At 51.8% G+C, this 18693-nt stretch overlaps 1 protein-coding gene across 1 annotated transcript in view; it reads left to right on the forward strand.

The window, feature by feature from the left end:
- The window catches only part of NOP53 (NOP53 ribosome biogenesis factor), a 70013-nt gene that overhangs the window by 25936 nt on the left and 25384 nt on the right, over nt 1–18693 (forward strand). The window contains exons 7-8 of the mRNA XM_075324845.1: nt 5535–5639; nt 6577–6741. Of these exons, the coding sequence (XP_075180960.1) occupies nt 5535–5639; nt 6577–6741 (270 nt within the window). The remainder of the gene's footprint in view (nt 1–5534; nt 5640–6576; nt 6742–18693) is intronic.

Genomic DNA, 18693 nt, shown 5'->3' on the forward strand with positions numbered 1-18693 from the left:
GCTGCTTTTTAATGTGTTTCCGGCCGGTTCCACAGTTTTTACTGAGAACCGCGCCGATGATGCCTGATTGTCGGCCGCGTGCATAACTCTAGGCCCCGGCTTCAGCCGCGGCCTAGTTTCGTTTTGTTCCCCTGCATGTCAGCCATGCAGGGGGACACTGCAGCGCCGACCGCCGGCCGCCCTGCACAGGGGGGGACACTCCTTCTTGAGGAGATGATTCCCTCCCCTGTACATCTCCTTAGCCCTCCGTTCCCGCTCCTGGGTTAACCCCCGCCCCCCCCCCTCACTCTGGCGCCATTTTCTCAGCGTTCTTAGTACGCTGATCGGCGCTGGCTGCTCTGCAGTGCAGAGGGGGTGGATATCTGGCTGGGGGTCCAGGCTTGGAACCCGGGGGGGCACTCACAATAGCGGCCTGATAAGTCACAACCTCTGGTTGTGCACTTTTATACACTATCAGGGCATTCTGAAGGGGTTAATTCTTTATTACAGAACCTCTTCCTCAGCAGCATGTCTCTCTAGGAGCAAAGCTCCAAGGCTGTAATATTGCCTGAACCGGCATAGATCATACTGTAATGGTTCTTATGTGGTGGTGCCTCAGCCTGGAGTCTTCCCCAGGCTGAACCCCTGTCTTGGGTATTCTAGACAGAGCCCCCCACCTCTGCAGCAGGTCTCACAGAGCGAGGCTGCAGGCTGTTTTTATTATCCACTGCTGGTAGTCTCGTACGGCTGTACCGAGCTCCTAACCACTGTGGCCCCTCAGCTTGGGGGCTCATTCATGGTCCCCCCAGCTGCTCCGGGTTCGGTGGCTGACCCCTGGGGGAATCTGTTTTCCAGGGGTCGGCTGTCCCGGCATCTGCTGAGCATGCAGCCCCCTTCTCAGGGCGTTTTCTGCTTGCTCAGCAAAGCTCACAGACCCCGTCCTCCTGACAGGGAGACGCAGGGTCCCCTGTCCTCCCCGTCCCGCAGCTCCGTTACGAGCTGACTCACTGGACGAGGAGGATGTCTCTACCAGGGGCTCGGACGCTACTTTAGGTACTTGATCCGTCCGTAGGTGACGCGGATGCGGATGATTGGATTGTGTCCATTATTCTATTGGGCCTCCATCCGCCTGTATCAGGGCAGTATTCCCCGCTGGCAGAAATGCATCAGTATACCTTTAACAAGACGAAGAGTGTGTTCCTTAACCACTCCAGTTTTCAGCCCGCTGCGTCCAAGCCCACAGCCTGTCCTGCAGATCCCACAGCGGGGTTCTGCTGCCTGTCTTCCCTCCCATCGGAGGTGATCAAGGAGTGTACTCATTCGCCAAGGGTGGCCACTCCGGTGTCTAGACTTTTAGCCCGGATAGTTGTATCAGTGGCTGACGGCACCTCTATAAGGATCCCACGGTACATTAATTTTGTACTGGACCTCAATCCGCCGGAGTTACCTTATCTAGGTGAACACAACGTGTATTCCTTAACCACTCCAGTTTTCAGGCCCCTGTGACCAGCCCAGAGTCCGCTCTGACAGTCGCTTCCTATGAAGCGTGATTCTGAGGACTGTTTTTCCCATGTCCAATGGTAGTCAAGAGGTGGGCTCATTCACCTCAGGTGGCTCAGCCCGGACCGTTATGTCAGTGGCTGATGACTCCTCAGAGGAGAGGCATTCCCTCATAGGGACTCTATGCCCAAGACGGTTGCCTGAACTTCCAGACTTCAGTCTTTTCATCCTCTGCCAAGTCTGCCATGCGGGACACCGCACGGCGGTGGTTTTGACTACTTTCCTCGCTATCCGCAGGCTCCTGTTCGGAAATGGAAGGCAGATGCCTCTATGGAGGTTCCTTCCTGGGCTCCCCTTTGGGGGGACCAGTCTCTTCGAAACCAACTGGATGACATTTAGGACACTCTCGGAGGGGAGAGCTCTTCCTTGCCACCAACAGGGTACCTGTCCAGGGCAGGAATCAGTTGAGGTTTCGGTGGTTCCGTTCCTCCATCTGATCGTCCTCTAGCTCGGCCTAGGTTCACAGAACCAATTGGCTTGAAGCTGCGTCTTCAGAAGACCGCAGGAGATGCTGCCACTCAGTCAGCTTCCTCCGGGCTATCTAGCCGCCAACCTTCTCCTGGTCGGTGGCAGGTTCTCTCCACTTGGCGACGTATGGTTCTAACACGTCTCCGTTCAGTGGGGGCGGGATTATATCTCCCATGGCTACGGGATGGAATTCTGTCCACCCGCCAAACAGATTTTTTTTCTGTCACCTCCTTCCGGCTCCCGACTAGGAACGGTTCTGAGATTTTTGTTTAAATCTATGTCTAGTCCCCGAACAGGGCGGTGCCTTCCGACCTGGATCTTAGCTTTTCAAGCATGGTCAGGTGTGGCGTTTTCACATGGACTCTCAGTCTTGTTCCGTGTGTTTTTTTTCACCGGATCAATCAAGAACCCAAGGAGATTCCCTAGCAGCCATCGGCATTGGAGATACCTTTCTGCAGGGGTCAATCGCAGTTTCACACCAGCGTTGACTACGTTTTGCCATCGGAGTGGTCCAATTTGTGGCTCTTCCCTTAGGGTTAGCCACGGCCCCTCGAGTATTCTCATGGGGCTGCTGTGATTAGGGTCCTGCACCCCTAGGGATTGGCAGTGATCGTTTGTCCTGGACGGCCTTCTTCGGGGCTTCATCCAGTGCAGACTCTTAGCAGAGTACTTCGCTTACTCTCGCCACTCTAACCTATTCGGGTGGCTTGTCATTCTGTTCAAGTCCACTCTGAATTCGAACCAGAGGTTCTCAGGGACGCAATTCGAGACTCTGTCGGCTCTTGTGAAGCCGCTCTTAGTCGTTCAGTAGTCTCTCCGCTGGCGGTCGACGTCATTCTATCAGACACCAAATACAGGTGCTGGTCGGACGGTGGCGTCAATGGAAGCGATTCCTTGCCCAGTTTCTCCTGCGTCCTCAGACTGGATGTTTCCCGTTGTACACGCGAACTCCCTCCTTCCACGGGGTGGTGGTTTTGCCACTGACCGGGGGCTCGTTTGCAGTGGTGGTTTCGGCCACTCTGTCTCGGGGACGCTCCTTCCTGCCCCCGTCCCGGGTGATCCTCACCAGGGTGCTGGTCTTTCCGCCTTGGGAGCAGTATATCCCCACCGCGGAGCGCAGGGCGCTTGGACTCTGTCCGAATCAGCCCTCTAGATCAATGGGCTGGAAATCAGAGCTGTATTCTAGCTCTCTAAGCCTTCACCATCTTTGGGCGGCTAGGCACATTCGAGTTCAGTCGGATAACGTGACAGCGTTTTCCTACATCATCTTCCAGAGCGGGACACTCAGCCGCCTGGCAATCTTAGCGCCTCAACATCCTTCAGTGGACAAGGGACTCCTAGTCCACCGTAGCCGCAGCCCACATCCTATGTCAAGACTGCGAGGCAAACTATTTCAGCTGTCCAACCGTGGTCCACAATCCTCAGGTTTTGCAGTAGACACACTGGTTCATATTTGATCCCAGCTTCGTCTCTACCTCTTGCCCAGAGTCCTGCGCAAGATCAGTAAAAAAGGGGGCCGTCGGGTCATTCTCTTACTCCAGACTGACCCAGGCAGGCTTGGTATCCTGACCTGCTCCTTTTGTCCGTTGGGTTGCCATGGCATCTTCCGGACCGTTCAGACTTTTTCTCAATGGTCCGGTTTTTCCGTCAGAATTCTGGATTCTCAGATTGACGGCGTAGCTATTGAGTCCTGGATCTTGGCGACTTCTGGTATCCTTCCTGAAGTTGTCTTCCGCTATGACTCGAGCTCCAAGGTGTCCTTGGACCTTTTTAGCCTTGCCGACCCTCCTGTCCCTTCCACAGTCCGGTCTACAGCTAGGACTATCCCTCATTAACGGACAGGTCTCTGCTCTGTCAGTATCTGCCAGCGGCGTATTGTCCGGCTGGCTCCGGTGCGCCCCTTTAAGGGCGCGTCTCACATCGTTCCGCCTTTCCGGCGGCCTATGGAGCCTTGGGACCTTAATCCGGTCCTCCCGGTTCCCGGAAACCCCCCTTTGCGCCTCTTAGGAAGGTTTCTTTGTTTCATCTCTCACAGAAAGTAGTCTTTCTAGTGGCTATAATTTCCCGCCAGGGAGTTCTGGCTGCACTCTCTGAGTAACCCCCTTCTTGGTCTTTTGCATCAAGACAAGGTGGTCTCCGTCCGATTCCGGACTTTTTTCCCTAAGGTGGTTATAGCTTCCACCTTATCCGGGGCAATTTTCCTGCCTTCATTTTGTCCGGCTCCTGTTCATCGCTTTGAGGAAGCGTTGCATATCCTGGATCTGGTGCGGGCCCCCCGGATCTATGTGTCTCGCACCGCCGTTATTAGGCGGTGCATCTCTCTCTCTGGTACTGACTGCTAGTCAGCGTAGCGGTCTCGGTATCTAAGCCGACCCTGGTTCGTTGGCTTAGGTCGGCCATTTCCGAGGCCTACAAGTGTACTCAAGTGCCTTCCCCGCCGGGGATCAGAGCACATTTGATCAGACCTGTCGGTGCCTTTTGGGCTTTCAGGCACCAGGCTACGGCTCAGTAGGTCTGTCAGACTGCAGCTCGAATTAGTCTGCATACTTTTTCGAAGCTCTATCCAAGGCATGCTCTTGCTTTGGCAGACGCGGGCTTCGGCAGACGCATCTTTCAGGCGTCTGTCGCCCATTTGTGAAGTTGGGTTTTCCTGCTTCTCAGTTGTCTGTTTATTCCCACCCATGGACTGCTTTAGGACGTCCCATGGTCTGGGTCTCCCATAGGAACGATAAAGAAAAAGAGAATTTTGTTACTTACCGTAAATTCTTTTTCTTAGTTCCGTCATGGGAGACCCAGCACCCTCCCTATGCCTGTTGGCAGGTTTCTTGTTCCGTGTGTCTTCACCGGCTGTTATTGTTGTAGACAGAGGTTCCGGTTCTGCCGGATTTTACTCCGTCTCTTCTTGTGGGTGGATGTCCTCCTTCAGCTTTTGCACTAAACTGGCTAGCAGGGGGTGTATATGCTAGGAGGGAGGAGCTACACGTTTTGAGTGTAGTAACTTTGTGTGTCCTCCGGAGGCAGTAGCTATACACCCATGGTCTGGGTCTCCCATGACGGAACTATAAGAAAAAGAATTTACGGTAAGTAACAAAATTCTCTTTTTTAGTGGGTCCGTGTCTGCGTGATGCCGGAGAAATGCGGATATGTCAGCCGTGTTAAACGCACACACTTACAATCCACATGGATACACGTTCCATGTGGCTTTACGTGTGTGTGCCTGTTACCATGGGTGCTCGTGCCGCCGGTACGTGTAAAAACGTACCAAACGTGTACCGGTGGCACTGATGTGTGTTGCAGGCCTAAATGGGGTTTCTGCACCTACCAGAACGCAGAGGATAAGGCCTATCGGTTGCCAACGAGTCTTAACCTTGTACTGATCCACACAGGGATAGACCCAGATTTCGGCCACGGAGATTACGTGACTGATGTTTTGGACCTGTGTGAAAATGAATAAGTTTAGTTCTGCACATACAGCGTCTGCCCGGCTACCAAAGCAAAAGTCTTTAGTTCTCATGTCTTACCCCCAGGATCTGCTGCTGAAGGCTCACGAGGTGGAAGTGAAAAAGCTGAAGGAGGAGAAGAAGCTGGAGCGGCAGCTGAAGTTTCCCACCAAGGATCAAGCTCCCACCGAGGTATGTGTATATGTTTCAGTATATCTACCAGTTAGCCTCTTAAGGGTGCAGAAATTTTGGTTTTGGAGGAGTTAGGTTTTTTGCATCCCATACTGTCAGGGTGACACACCAGCACCCTGCTATTATAGTTGTAAAACCTCTTAAATGCATCGGTCAATAAATAACTGACATCTAAGGAGTTGTCGGCTTTTGCCATCCCTTTTATAGTGTTAAAGCCGCTTTACACGCTGCGTACCCGCCCCCCATCGTTTGTGCGTCACGGGCAAATCGCTGCCCGTGGCGCACAAAATCTCCCGGACCAGTCACACTACTTACCTGCTTAGTGAGGTCGCTGTGACCGGCGAACCGCCTCCTTTCTAAGGGGGCGGTTTGTGCGGCGTCACAGCGACATCACTAAGCGGCCGCCCAATTGAAGCGGAGATGAGCGGGACGTAACATCCCGTCCACCTCCTTCCTTCCTCATTGCCGGTGGACGCAGGTAAGGAGATGTTCGTCGCTCCTGCGGCGTCACACATAGCGATGTATACTGCCGCAGGAACGAGGAACCACATCGTACCTGCAGCAGCAACTATTTTTGGGAATAGGGGAGCATATTAACGATTTTGCGACCATTTTCGATCGCACCTAGGTATCACACGCAACAACATCGCTAACGCAGCCGGATGTGCGTCATGAATTCCGTGACCCCCCCCAACGACATCACTTTAGCGATGTCGCTGCGTGTAAAGCGGCCTTTAGACGATATCTCTCTGCTGCCAGTGCCAGAAATGTGGTGCAGGGGCAGCAATCCAAGGGGTACTGAGAGCTCATGATATTAATGTGTATTGGGGGTATCCAATGTATTTTATTGGGTGTAAGAGAATCCCAGATAACTTCTGTCTGTCGTATGGATGATCTGTCCATTACTAATAATCCTTTCTTGTCTCTGCTCCATCAGGAAAGCCGGTTACGGGAGCTAATCGAGGGTCTAGTGGAGGAGTCCGATGATGACAATCCTACAGGGGGTGAAGGGGAACTCGGGGAGCAGAAGACGGTATCCCTGCATCAGAGAGAGCGCAAGACAGAACGACAGAGGAAGAAGGAGAAGGAAGCCAAAATCCTGGTGAGACCCTAACTCTGGTTAAGGGCGTTTCTGATTTGATAATGGGAGTTTTAAGGAAGTTTTTCAGGATTTTGCCTCATTGGGGTTCATGCACCCAATGCTTTCACTGTAAGGCTACGTTCCCACAAACCGGGCACGGGGTATTCTAGAGTCCATGTCATTCCTCTTGACGAGACTCGTAGTGTTCTCCGTAGAAGAATGCAGCGTCCGTGCCCACGATCAGGATCTGGGAGGAGCGGATTTTTTTTCTCTTTATTCTCGGCGGGAGAAATTCTCGACTCTGCAAGCATAAATTGACATGCTGCGGCTCTGAAAGCTGCACCACATGTCAGTTTATGCTGCGGGGGAAAAAAAAAGCACAGTGAACAGGAGATTTGTAGAAATCCCATCCACTGCGCTTGTACTGCACAACGCCACGCTTTGGATGCAGCGGAAACTGGGTGCGTCTATAACGCTTCTAATCCTGATCGTGGGCACGTACCCTCACATACATGAAATAGAGCTAAAATAAATAAGTGGTGAAAGTGCATTTCTCCCCCCTGCACTGTAAATACTATTCAGTCGTTGGAGCCAAAGACTTGAAGCAGATACGAGGTGACCCAACCATGCTACAGGCTGTTCACTAGTTTATACAGTACAAGTGAAAACAAAAAAACCTCCCCACCGGTGTTTCCTGAAGTGACGACGTCTTCTGCTTGGAAAAACTCAGCGTAGACAAACACATCTAAGACGTTGTGCACAAACCCATAAAGGGAACCTGTCCCCAGATTTGGGGCCTATAAGCTGCGGCCACCACCACCGGGCTCTTATATATAGTATTCTAACATGCTGTATATAAGAGCCCAGGCCGCTGTGTAGAACGTAAACACTTTAGAATACTCACCTAGAAGGTTGCTCTGGTGCACACAGGGTGTCCTCCTTCTGAAGCCTTGGTGCATGACGTAGGACGAGTCATGCACACGAGTCGGCACTGAGGTCCTGCGCAGGCGCACTACAATACTTTGATCTGCCATGAGCAGGATAGATCAAAGTGCACCTGCGCAGGACCTCAATGCTAGCTCGTGTGCATGACGTAGGACGAGTCATGCACCAAGGCTTCAGAAGAGAGAAGACCAAGATGGCTGAAAGGAGGCGCCGGTCCCGGAGAACCAAGACACCCATCCGACTGTTGTGCACCGGAGCGACCTTCTAGGTGAGTATTATAAAGTGTTTGTTATACCCCCAGCCTGAGTTCTTATATACAGCATGTTAGAATACTATATATAAGAGCCCGTTGGTGGTGGCCGCAGCTTATAGGCCCCAAATCTGGTGACGGGTTCCCTTTTTAAGACTATAAATGTGATTTATTTATTTTTTCTGACTCCCCACTGATAAAGGTTAAGACGTACGATGCAGACCTTCTCTACTAGACCCTTCTGCTATCATATATTTTTATTTTATTTTCCTCCTTTTCATTCTGGTTGTAAATTTTCTGTCCTCGCCCGGGGTCCTGTGACCTCCACCCCCCACAGTTAAGCAGTGATGCCCTTCTCAGAGACTGTAAATCCCTGCCTGATAATTCATTGCCACCTGGGCATGCGGCCAATGCCGGCTTAATTCTGCCTCCCCCATCAAGGTGTTTCCCTCCACTTTGCCGCTTATACTGTATTATTATTTTTTTTTTTTATTTTGTTTCCTCGGTGGATTTTTCTTAAATTAATATTTAATCTGCTTTAGTTTGGCAGTAGGAAGAGCGTGATGGGCAGGTGAGGAGCTCATCAGGTATGGATCTCCTGAGATTTATTAAGCTTTCTGTCCGTTGCTGACTTTTCATGGGGCGTTGGACAATCTGATCCCGCGCAGATCTCCAGAGCACGTCACAATCTGCTGCCAAAGGGAAGTAAATCCCGTAATGCAGTAAATGAGAAGAATCATTGCTCTTAAGGCCCCGTCACACTAAGCAACATCGCTGCTAACGAACAACTTTCTTCGGCGCTCCATTGGGAGACCCAGACGATTGGGTGTACAGCACTGCCTCCGGAGGCCACACAAAGCAATTACACTCAAAAGTGTAAGGCCCCTCCCCTTCTGGCTATACACCCCCAGTGGGATCACTGGCTCACCAGTTTTCTGCTTTGTGCGAAGGAGGTCAGACATCCACGCATAGCTCCACTGTTTAGTCAGCAGTAGCTGCTGACTATGTCGGATGGAAGAAAAGAGGGCCCATATGGGGCCCCCAGCATGCTCCCTTCTTACCCCACTTGTGGTTTGTAAGGTTGAGGTACCCATTGCGGGTACAGAGGCTGGAGCCCACATGCTGTTTTCCTTCCCCATCCCCCTGAGGGGCTCTGAGGAAGTGGGATCTTACCGGCCCCCAAGCCCTGAGGCCGGGCTCCATCCACAGACCCAGTGAACCTGCTGGATACGGAGCTGAGTACCGTTCAGGGACAAGGCCCTGCAACTTTCAGGTACTCTGTGTCCCCGTACAGACACGCACGCACACGCCAGACTTGCTGGGTGTGTTAGTGCGCCGGGGACAGTAGCGCGCCACGCTGGGGTTTGAGTCACAGCAGCTTAGCTGTGTGACTTCATGTGCTGGGAACTACCGCGCCGGCCACTCTCGGAGCGGCGGCGCGGCTGGGACTTGTAGTGCGCCGGGGACTTAGCGCCGACCGCACTTTTACGGCGGCGGCGCTTATAAATTTAGTCCCCGGCTTTTGCGGCCTAGCTCCGCTTCGTTCCCGCCCCCTCCCTGTCAATCAGGGAATGGGACAGACGCTGTGCAATCGTCAGCGCCGAGGGCTGGAGCCTTATTTACATGCTCCAGCCCTCTCACTAGGCACAGTGGGACGCAGGTTTCCCGCTTTTGGTCTGTGCACGCCCAGGGCCCGCCCCCCCCTCCACAGGACGCCGGCAGCCATTCCTGCATGCAGTCTGGCTGGAGGACGGACACAGGCTCTGGGAGACCCAGACTAGGGATTTCTGGCGACCACACACCCGCGTTTAGCGGGCGGTAAGCAGCACATTAGTGCTGGCCCCACTAGTGCCACAGTGTGTATTGGTGTACTTTTTCCTGTACCATATATATATATATATATATATATATATATATATATATATATATATATATATATATATATATATATATATATATATATATATATATATATATATATATATATATATATATATATATATATATATATATATATATATATATATATATATATATATATATATATACTGCACTGTACGGTCGCTTCTTGGCTGTATACCCCTATATTGCTCTGAGGAGACAGCAACATGTCATCCACAAAACGCAAGGGTGCCAAGGCACGGGCTGTATACACTGCTTGTACAGCATGTGGGGCTAATCTACCAGCAGGCTCCAACGACCCTCATTGTGTGCAATGTTCAGTCCCAGTGGCACTTCGTCAGCCAGAGCCTATGGTGGTGGTAGCCCAGGCAGAGACGCCTGTGAACCCTGCCCCGGTGACGGGGACAGAATTTGCAGTCTTTGCTGATAAAATGTCTGTAACTATGACAAAAATCCTGGAGACCTTGCAGTCCAGGCCAGTTGCTCAGACCATGGACACTGCTGTGTCTATGTTCCCCGGTCCCCCTCAGTTGGAACTAATCCGTACTTCAAGGGGGTCCCAGGCATCACAGGCTGACGGCTCTGACTCTGATGACAGTCCCAGGCCGCCTAAGCGAGCTCGCTGGGAGAGACCCTCCACGTCGTCACGCGGGTCAGGGTCTCTGCGAGAAGGGTCTCTATATGATGAGACAGAGGTGGGTGATCAGGAGTCTGGTCCTGACACCGCACTCAATTTGGATACGCCAGATGGTGACGCCATGGTAAATGACCTTATAGCGGCCATCAATAGGCTGTTGGATATTTCTCCCCCAGCCCCTTCTGCAGAGGAGGCAGCTGCCCAGCAGGAGAAATTCCATTTCCTGTATCCCAAGCGGAAATTGAGTACCTTTCTGGACCACTCTGACTTCAGAGAATCAATCCAGAAACACCATGCTTATCCGGACAAGCGTTTTTCCAAACGTCTGAAGGATACACGTTATCCCTTTCCCCCTGACGTGGTCAAACGCTGGACCCAGTGTCCAAAAGTGGACCCTCCAATATCCAGGCTTGCAGCTAGATCCATAGTTGCAGTGGAGGATGGGGCTTCACTTAAAGATGCCAATGACAGACAGATGGACCTTTGGTTGAAATCTGTCTATGAAGCTATTGGCGCGTCGTTTGCTCCAGCATTCGCGGCCGTGTGGGCGCTCCAAGCTATTTCAGCTGGTCTGGCACAGGTGGACTCTTTCTTAAGTCCAGCAGTGCCGCAAGTGGCGTCCTTAACTACGCAAATGTCTGCGTTTGCGACCTACGCTATCAATGCGGTGCTAGACTCTACGAGCCGTACCTCAATGGCATCCGCCAACTCTGTAGTTTTGCGCAGAGCCTTGTGGTTAAAGGAATGGAAAGCAGATTCTGCTTCTAAAAAATGTTTAACCAGCTTGCCATTATCTGGAGACAGACTGTTTGGTGAGCAATTGGCGGAAATCATTAAACAGTCCAAAGGTAAGGACTCTTCCTTACCCCAGCCCAGATCAAGCAAACCTCAACAGAGGAAGTGGCAGTCAAAGTTTCGGTCCTTTCGAGGCTCGGGCAAGCCCCAATTCTCCTCGTCCAAAGGGACTCAGAAAGAGCAAAGGGGCTCTGATTCCTGGCGGGCTCACTCACGCCCCAAGAAAGCAACCGGAGGTACCGCTTCCAAGGCGGCTGCCTCATGACTTTCGGCCGCATCCTCGGTCGGTGGCAGGCTCTCCCACTTTTGCGACATTTGGCTGCCACAGGTCAAAGACCGGTGGGTAACAGACATTTTGTCTCACGGGTACAGGATAGAGTTCAGTTCTCGTCCTCCGCCTCGGTTCTTCAGAACTTCCCCACATTCCGACCGAGCAGATGCCCTTCTGCAGGCGGTGCATTCTCTAAGAGCAGAAGGAGTGGTGGTCCCTGTTCCTCTTCGGGAACAAGGACAAGGTTTTTACTCCAATCTCTTTGTGGTGCCAAAAAAGGACGGCTCATTCCGTCCTGTTCTGGACCTAAAACTGCTCAACAAGCATGTGAACGCCAGGCGGTTCCGGATGGAATCCCTCCGCTCAGTCATTGCCTCAATGTCTCAAGGAGATTTCCTAGCATCAATAGACATCAAAGATGCTTATCTCCACGTGCCGATTGCTACAGAGCACCAACGCTTTCTACGCTTCGTGATAGGAGACGACCATCTTCAGTTCGTTGCTCTGCCATTTGGTCTGGCGACAGCCCCACGGGTGTTCACCAAGGTCATGGCGGCAGTGGTAGCAGTCTTGCACTCTCAGGGACACTCTGTGATCCCTTACTTGGACGATCTACTGGTCAAGGCACCCTCTCAGGAGGCATGCCAACTCAGCCTGACCGTTGCACTGGAGACTCTCCAGAAGTTCGGGTGGATCATCAACTTCTCAAAGTCAAATCTGTTACCGACCCAATCACTGACGTATCTTGGCATGGAGTTTCATACTCTCTCAGCGATAGTGAAGCTTCCGCTGGACAAGCAGCGGTCACTACAGACTGGGGTGCAGGCTCTCCTTCAAAGTCAGTCGCACTCCTTAAGACGCCTCATGCACTTCCTCGGGAAGATGGTGGCGGCAATGGAGGCGGTTCCGTTTGCGCAGTTTCATCTGCGCCCACTTCAATGGGACATTCTCCGCCAATGGGACGGGAAGTCAACATCCCTGGACAGGAAAGTCTCCCTTTCCCAGACGGCCAAGGACTCTCTGCAGTGGTGGCTTCTTCCCACCTCATTATCACAAGGAAGATCCTTCCTACCACCGTCCTGGGCGGTGGTCACGACAGACGCGAGTCTGTCAGGATGGGGAGCAGTTTTTCTCCAACACAGGGCTCAGGGTACGTGGACCCAGCAGGAGTCCACCCTTCAGATCAATGTTCTGGAAATCAGAGCAGTGTATCTTGCCCTACTAGCCTTCCAGCAGTGGCTGGAAGGAAAGCAGATCCGAATTCAGTCGGACAACTCCACAGCGGTGGCATACATCAACCACCAAGGGGGTACACGCAGTCGGCAAGCCTTCCAGGAAGTCCGGCGGATTCTGATGTGGGTGGAAGCCACGGCCTCCACCATATCCGCAGTTCACATCCCCGGCGTAGAAAACTGGGAAGCAGACTTCCTCAGTCGCCAGGGCATGGACGCAGGGGAATGGTCCCTTCACCCGGACGTGTTTCAGGAAATCTGTCGCCGCTGGGGAAGGCCGGACGTCGACTTAATGGCGTCCCGGCACAACAACAAGGTCCCAACCTTCATGGCACGGTCTCGCGATCACAGAGCCCTGGCGGCAGACGCCTTAGTGCAAGATTGGTCGCAGTTCCGGCTCCCTTATGTGTTTCCACCTCTGGCACTCTTGCCCAGGGTGCTACGCAAGATCAGATCCGACTGCAGCCGCGTCATTCTCGTCGCCCCAGACTGGCCGAGGAGGTCGTGGTACCCGGATCTGTGGCATCTCACGGTCGGCCAACCGTGGGCACTACCAGACCGACCAGACTTGCTGTCCCAAGGGCCGTTTTTCCATCGGAATTCTGCGGCCCTGAACCTGACTGTGTGGCCATTGAGTCCTGGATCCTAGCGTCTTCAGGATTATCCCAAGGGGTCGTTGCCACCATGAGACAGGCTAGGAAGCCCACGTCCGCTAAGATCTACCACAGAACGTGGAGGATATTCTTATCCTGGTGCTCTGCTCAGGGAGTGTCTCCCTGGCCATTTGCATTGCCTACATTTCTTTCTTTCCTGCAATCTGGGTTAGAAAAAGGTTTGTCGCTCGGCTCCCTTAAAGGGCAAGTCTCGGCGCTATCCGTCTTTTTTCAGAAGCGTCTAGCACGACTTTCTAAGGTACGCACGTTCCTGCAGGGGGTTTGTCATATCGTACCCCCGTACAAGCGGCCGTTAGATCCATGGGATCTGAACAGGGTACTGGTTGCCCTCCAGAAGCCGCCTTTCGAGCCTCTGAGGGAGGTTTCACTTTCTAGACTATCACAGAAAGTGGCTTTTCTGGTAGCGATCACATCTCTTCGGAGAGTGTCTGAGCTAGCAGCGCTGTCATCCAAGGCTCCCTTCCTGGTTTTCCACCAGGACAAGGTAGTGCTGCGACCCATTCAGGAGTTTCTCCCGAAGGTGGTATCCTCTTTTCATCTTAATCAGGATATCTCTTTGCCTTCTTTTTGTCCTCATGCAGTTCATCGCTATGAGAAGGATTTACATTTGTTAGATCTGGTGAGAGCACTCAGAATCTACATTTCCCGCACGGCGCCCCTGCGCCGTTCGGATGCACTCTTTGTCCTTGTCGCTGGTAAGCGCAAAGGGTCGCAGGCTTCCAAGGCCACCCTGGCTCGATGGATCAAAGAACCAATTCTTGAAGCCTACCGTTCTGCTGGGCTTCCGGTTCCATCAGGGCTGAAGGCCCATTCTACCAGAGCCGTGGGTGCGTCCTGGGCATTACGACACCAGGCTACGGCTCAACAGGTGTGCCAGGCAGCTACCTGGTCGAGTCTGCACACTTTCACCAAACATTATCAGGTGCATACCTATGCTTCGGCGGACGCCAGCCTAGGTAGAAGAGTCCTGCAGGCGGCAGTTGCCTCCCAGTAGGGGAGGGCTGTCTTTGCAGCTCTAACATGAGGTATTTCTTTACCCACCCAGGGACAGCTTTTGGACGTCCCAATCGTCTGGGTCTCCCAATGGAGCGCCGAAGAAGAAGGGAATTTTGTTACTTACCGTAAATTCCTTTTCTTCTAGCTCCTATTGGGAGACCCAGCACCCGCCCTGTTGTCCTTCGGGATTTTTGGTTGTTTTTCGGGTACACATGTTGTTCATGTTGAATGGTTTTCAGTTCTCCGATGTTACTTCGGAGTGAATTTGTTTAAACCAGTTATTGGCTTTCCTCCTTCTTGCTTTTGCACTAAAACTGGTGAGCCAGTGATCCCACTGGGGGTGTATAGCCAGAAGGGGAGGGGCCTTACACTTTTGAGTGTAATTGCTTTGTGTGGCCTCCGGAGGCAGTGCTGTACACCCAATCGTCTGGGTCTCCCAATAGGAGCTAGAAGAAAAGGAATTTACGGTAAGTAACAAAATTCCCTTCTTTGTGACGTTGTTAGCGATGTTGCTGTGTGTTACATCCAGCAACAACCTGGCCCCTGCTGTGAGGTCGTTGGTTGTTGCTGAATGTCCTGGGCCATTTTTTAGTTGTTGCTGTCCCGCTGTGAAGCACAGATCGCTGTGTGTGACAGCGAGACAGCAACAACTAAATGTGCAGGCAGCAGGAGCCGGCTTCTGCGGAGGCTGGTAACCAATGTAAACATCGGGTAACCAAGAAGCCCTGTCCTTGGTTACCCGATATTTACCTTTATCAGCCTCCTCCGCTCTCACTGTCAGTGCCGGCTCCTGCTCTGTGCACATGTAGCTGCAGCACACATCGGGTTAATTAACCCGATGTGTGCTGTAACTAGGAGAGCAGGGAGCCAGCGCTCAGTGTGCGCTGCTCCCTGCTCTCTGCACGTGTAGCTCCGTGCGGTGGTAACCAAGGTAAATATCGGGTTGGTTACCCGATATTTACCTTAGTTACCAAGCGCAGCATCTTCCACGCGGCGCTGGGGGCTGGTCACTGGTTGCTGGTGAGCTCACCAGCAACTTGTGTAGCGACGCTCCAGCGATCCCTGCCAGGTCAGGTTGCTGGTGGGATCGCTGGAGCGTCGCAGTGTGACATCTCACCAGCAACCTCCTAGCAACTTACCAGCGATCCCTATCGTTGTTGGGATCGCTGGTAAGTTGCTTAGTGTGACTGGACCTTTAGTGTGGATGAGATCTGTCCTGGATCACGGGCGATCTGCTCAGTGAGGGGGATGAGAACTGTACCCTAGGGGTGTATTCACACCTGGATTTTTCTTTTAGCAAAATCTGAACTGGCCTTGCAGTCATCCATGCACTTGCTGCAGGAAAGCGCCGCTGCACATGCATGGAATGAGCTTATTATATTAGGCTGCATGTGAATTCGCTCCTAATAAATAGTGATCATCCTGGTGAGAAGATTCAGATACAACAGTGAACGTTTCCATCCAGAGACATTTACTCCAGATGCTGGTCTTAGTTACGTCTTCTCCTTGGCTCAAACATTTACAGCAGCTATGGGTTGGCATAGTGTCTCTGTGTCTGTCTCTGTGTCTGTCTCTGTGTCTGTCTCTGTGTCTGTCTCTGTGTCTGTCTCTGTGTCTGTCTCTGTGTCTGTCTCTGTGTCTGTCTCTGTGTCTGTCTCTGTGTCTGTCTCTGTGTCTGTCTCTGTGTCTGTCTCTGTGTCTGTCTCTGTGTCTGTCTCTGTGTCTGTCTCTGTGTCTGTCTCTGTGTCTGTCTCTGTGTCTGTCTCTGTGTCTGTCTCTGTGTCTGTCTCTGTGTCTGTCTCTGTGTCTGTCTCTGTGTCTGTCTCTGTGTCTGTCTCTGTGTCTGTCTCTGTGTCTGTCTCTGTGTCTGTCTCTGTGTCTGTCTCTGTGTCTGTCTCTGTGTCTGTCTCTGTGTCTGTCTCTGTGTCTGTCTCTGTGTGTCTGTCTCTGTGTGTCTGTCTCTGTGTGTCTGTCTCTGTGTGTCTGTCTCTGTGTGTCTGTCTCTGTGTGTCTGTCTCTGTGTGTCTGTCTCTGTGTGTCTGTCTCTGTGTGTCTGTCTCTGTGTGTCTGTCTCTGTGTGTCTGTCTCTGTGTGTCTGTCTCTGTGTGTCTGTCTCTGTGTGTCTGTCTCTGTGTGTCTGTCTCTGTGTGTCTGTCTCTGTGTGTCTGTCTCTGTGTGTCTGTCTCTGTGTGTCTGTCTCTGTGTGTCTGTCTCTGTGTGTCTGTCTCTGTGTGTCTGTCTCTGTGTGTCTGTCTCTGTGTGTCTGTCTCTGTGTGTCTGTCTCTGTGTGTCTGTCTCTGTGTGTCTGTCTCTGTGTGTCTGTCTCTGTGTGTCTGTCTCTGTGTGTCTGTCTCTGTGTGTCTGTCTCTGTGTGTCTGTCTCTGTGTGTCTGTCTCTGTGTGTCTGTCTCTGTGTGTCTGTCTCTGTGTGTCTGTCTCTGTGTGTCTGTCTCTGTGTGTCTGTCTCTGTGTGTCTGTCTCTGTGTGTCTGTCTCTGTGTGTCTGTCTCTGTGTGTCTGTCTCTGTGTGTCTGTCTCTGTGTGTCTGTCTCTGTGTGTCTGTCTCTGTGTGTCTGTCTCTGTGTGTCTGTCTCTGTGTGTCTGTCTCTGTGTGTCTGTCTCTGTGTGTCTGTCTCTGTGTGTCTGTGTGTCTGTGTGTCTGTCTCTGTGTGTCTGTCTCTGTGTGTCTGTGTGTCTGTGTGTCTGTGTGTCTGTGTGTCTGTGTGTCTGTGTGTCTGTGTGTCTGTGTGTCTGTGTGTCTGTGTGTCTGTGTGTCTGTGTGTCTGTGTGTCTGTGTGTCTGTGTGTCTGTGTGTCTGTGTGTCTGTGTGTCTGTGTGTCTGTGTGTCTGTGTGTCTGTGTGTCTGTGTGTCTGTGTGTCTGTGTGTCTGTGTGTCTGTGTGTCTGTGTGTCTGTGTGTCTGTGTGTCTGTGTGTCTGTGTGTCTGTGTGTCTGTGTGTCTGTGTGTCTGTGTGTCTGTGTGTCTGTGTGTCTGTGTGTCTGTGTGTCTGTGTGTCTGTGTGTCTGTGTGTCTGTGTGTCTGTGTGTCTGTGTGTCTGTGTGTCTGTGTGTCTGTGTGTCTGTGTGTCTGTGTGTCTGTGTGTCTGTGTGTCTGTGTGTCTGTGTGTCTGTGTGTCTGTGTGTCTGTGTGTCTGTGTGTCTGTGTGTCTGTGTGTCTGTGTGTCTGTGTGTCTGTGTGTCTGTGTGTCTGTGTGTCTGTGTGTCTGTGTGTCTGTGTGTCTGTGTGTCTGTGTGTCTGTGTGTCTGTGTGTCTGTGTGTCTGTGTGTCTGTGTGTCTGTGTGTCTGTGTGTCTGTGTGTCTGTGTGTCTGTGTGTCTGTGTGTCTGTGTGTCTGTGTGTCTGTGTGTCTGTGTGTCTGTGTGTCTGTGTGTCTGTGTGTCTGTGTGTCTGTGTGTCTGTGTGTCTGTGTGTCTGTGTGTCTGTGTGTCTGTGTGTCTGTGTGTCTGTGTGTCTGTGTGTCTGTGTGTCTGTGTGTCTGTGTGTCTGTGTGTCTGTGTGTCTGTGTGTCTGTGTGTCTGTGTGTCTGTGTGTCTGTGTGTCTGTGTGTCTGTGTGTCTGTGTGTCTGTGTGTCTGTGTGTCTGTGTGTCTGTGTGTCTGTGTGTCTGTGTGTCTGTGTGTCTGTGTGTCTGTGTGTCTGTGTGTCTGTGTGTCTGTGTGTCTGTGTGTCTCTGTGTGTCTGTGTGTGTCTGTCCTTTTTTTTTTATTTTGTGGAGTGCAGAGAAAAGGGCACAATAGGGTTGTAAATGTTTGCACAGCATGGGCTCTGTCATGTCCATGTAGATGACACAAAGCCGCTGAGTCCGGTGATCTGCTGTAGTCAAGATGTCACTGCTACTGCTGTATAAAGGCCATGGGTGGAGAGCGGGCGCAGCTGCGGATAATTAATGCCGGTCTCGGTATATTTTTAGAGTATGCCAGTGCAATATTAAAAAAAAAAAAACCTCTTTGAGCCAGACAATTTTTTTAATTTATGCTTCTATTTTTTATTTTCCTCCTTGCAAGTCTTTTTTGTTTTTTACTGCTTTTCTTCATCGTTCCTTATGGGAGACCCAGACCATGGGTGTATAGCTTCTGCCTCCGGAGGACACACAAAGTACTACACTAAAAAGTGTAGCTCCTCCCTCCGAGCTTATACACCCCCTGGATAACCAAATCTAGCCAGTTCAATGCTTTGTGTTCAGGAGGCACACATCCACACATGCATTCTCATATGATTTTTGATTTTAAAGAGTTGGAAGAAAAGCGGGTCCAA

The sequence above is a fragment of the Anomaloglossus baeobatrachus genome, chromosome 9 (genome assembly GCF_048569485.1).
Source record: "Anomaloglossus baeobatrachus isolate aAnoBae1 chromosome 9, aAnoBae1.hap1, whole genome shotgun sequence".
Taxonomy (NCBI): domain Eukaryota; kingdom Metazoa; phylum Chordata; class Amphibia; order Anura; family Aromobatidae; genus Anomaloglossus; species Anomaloglossus baeobatrachus.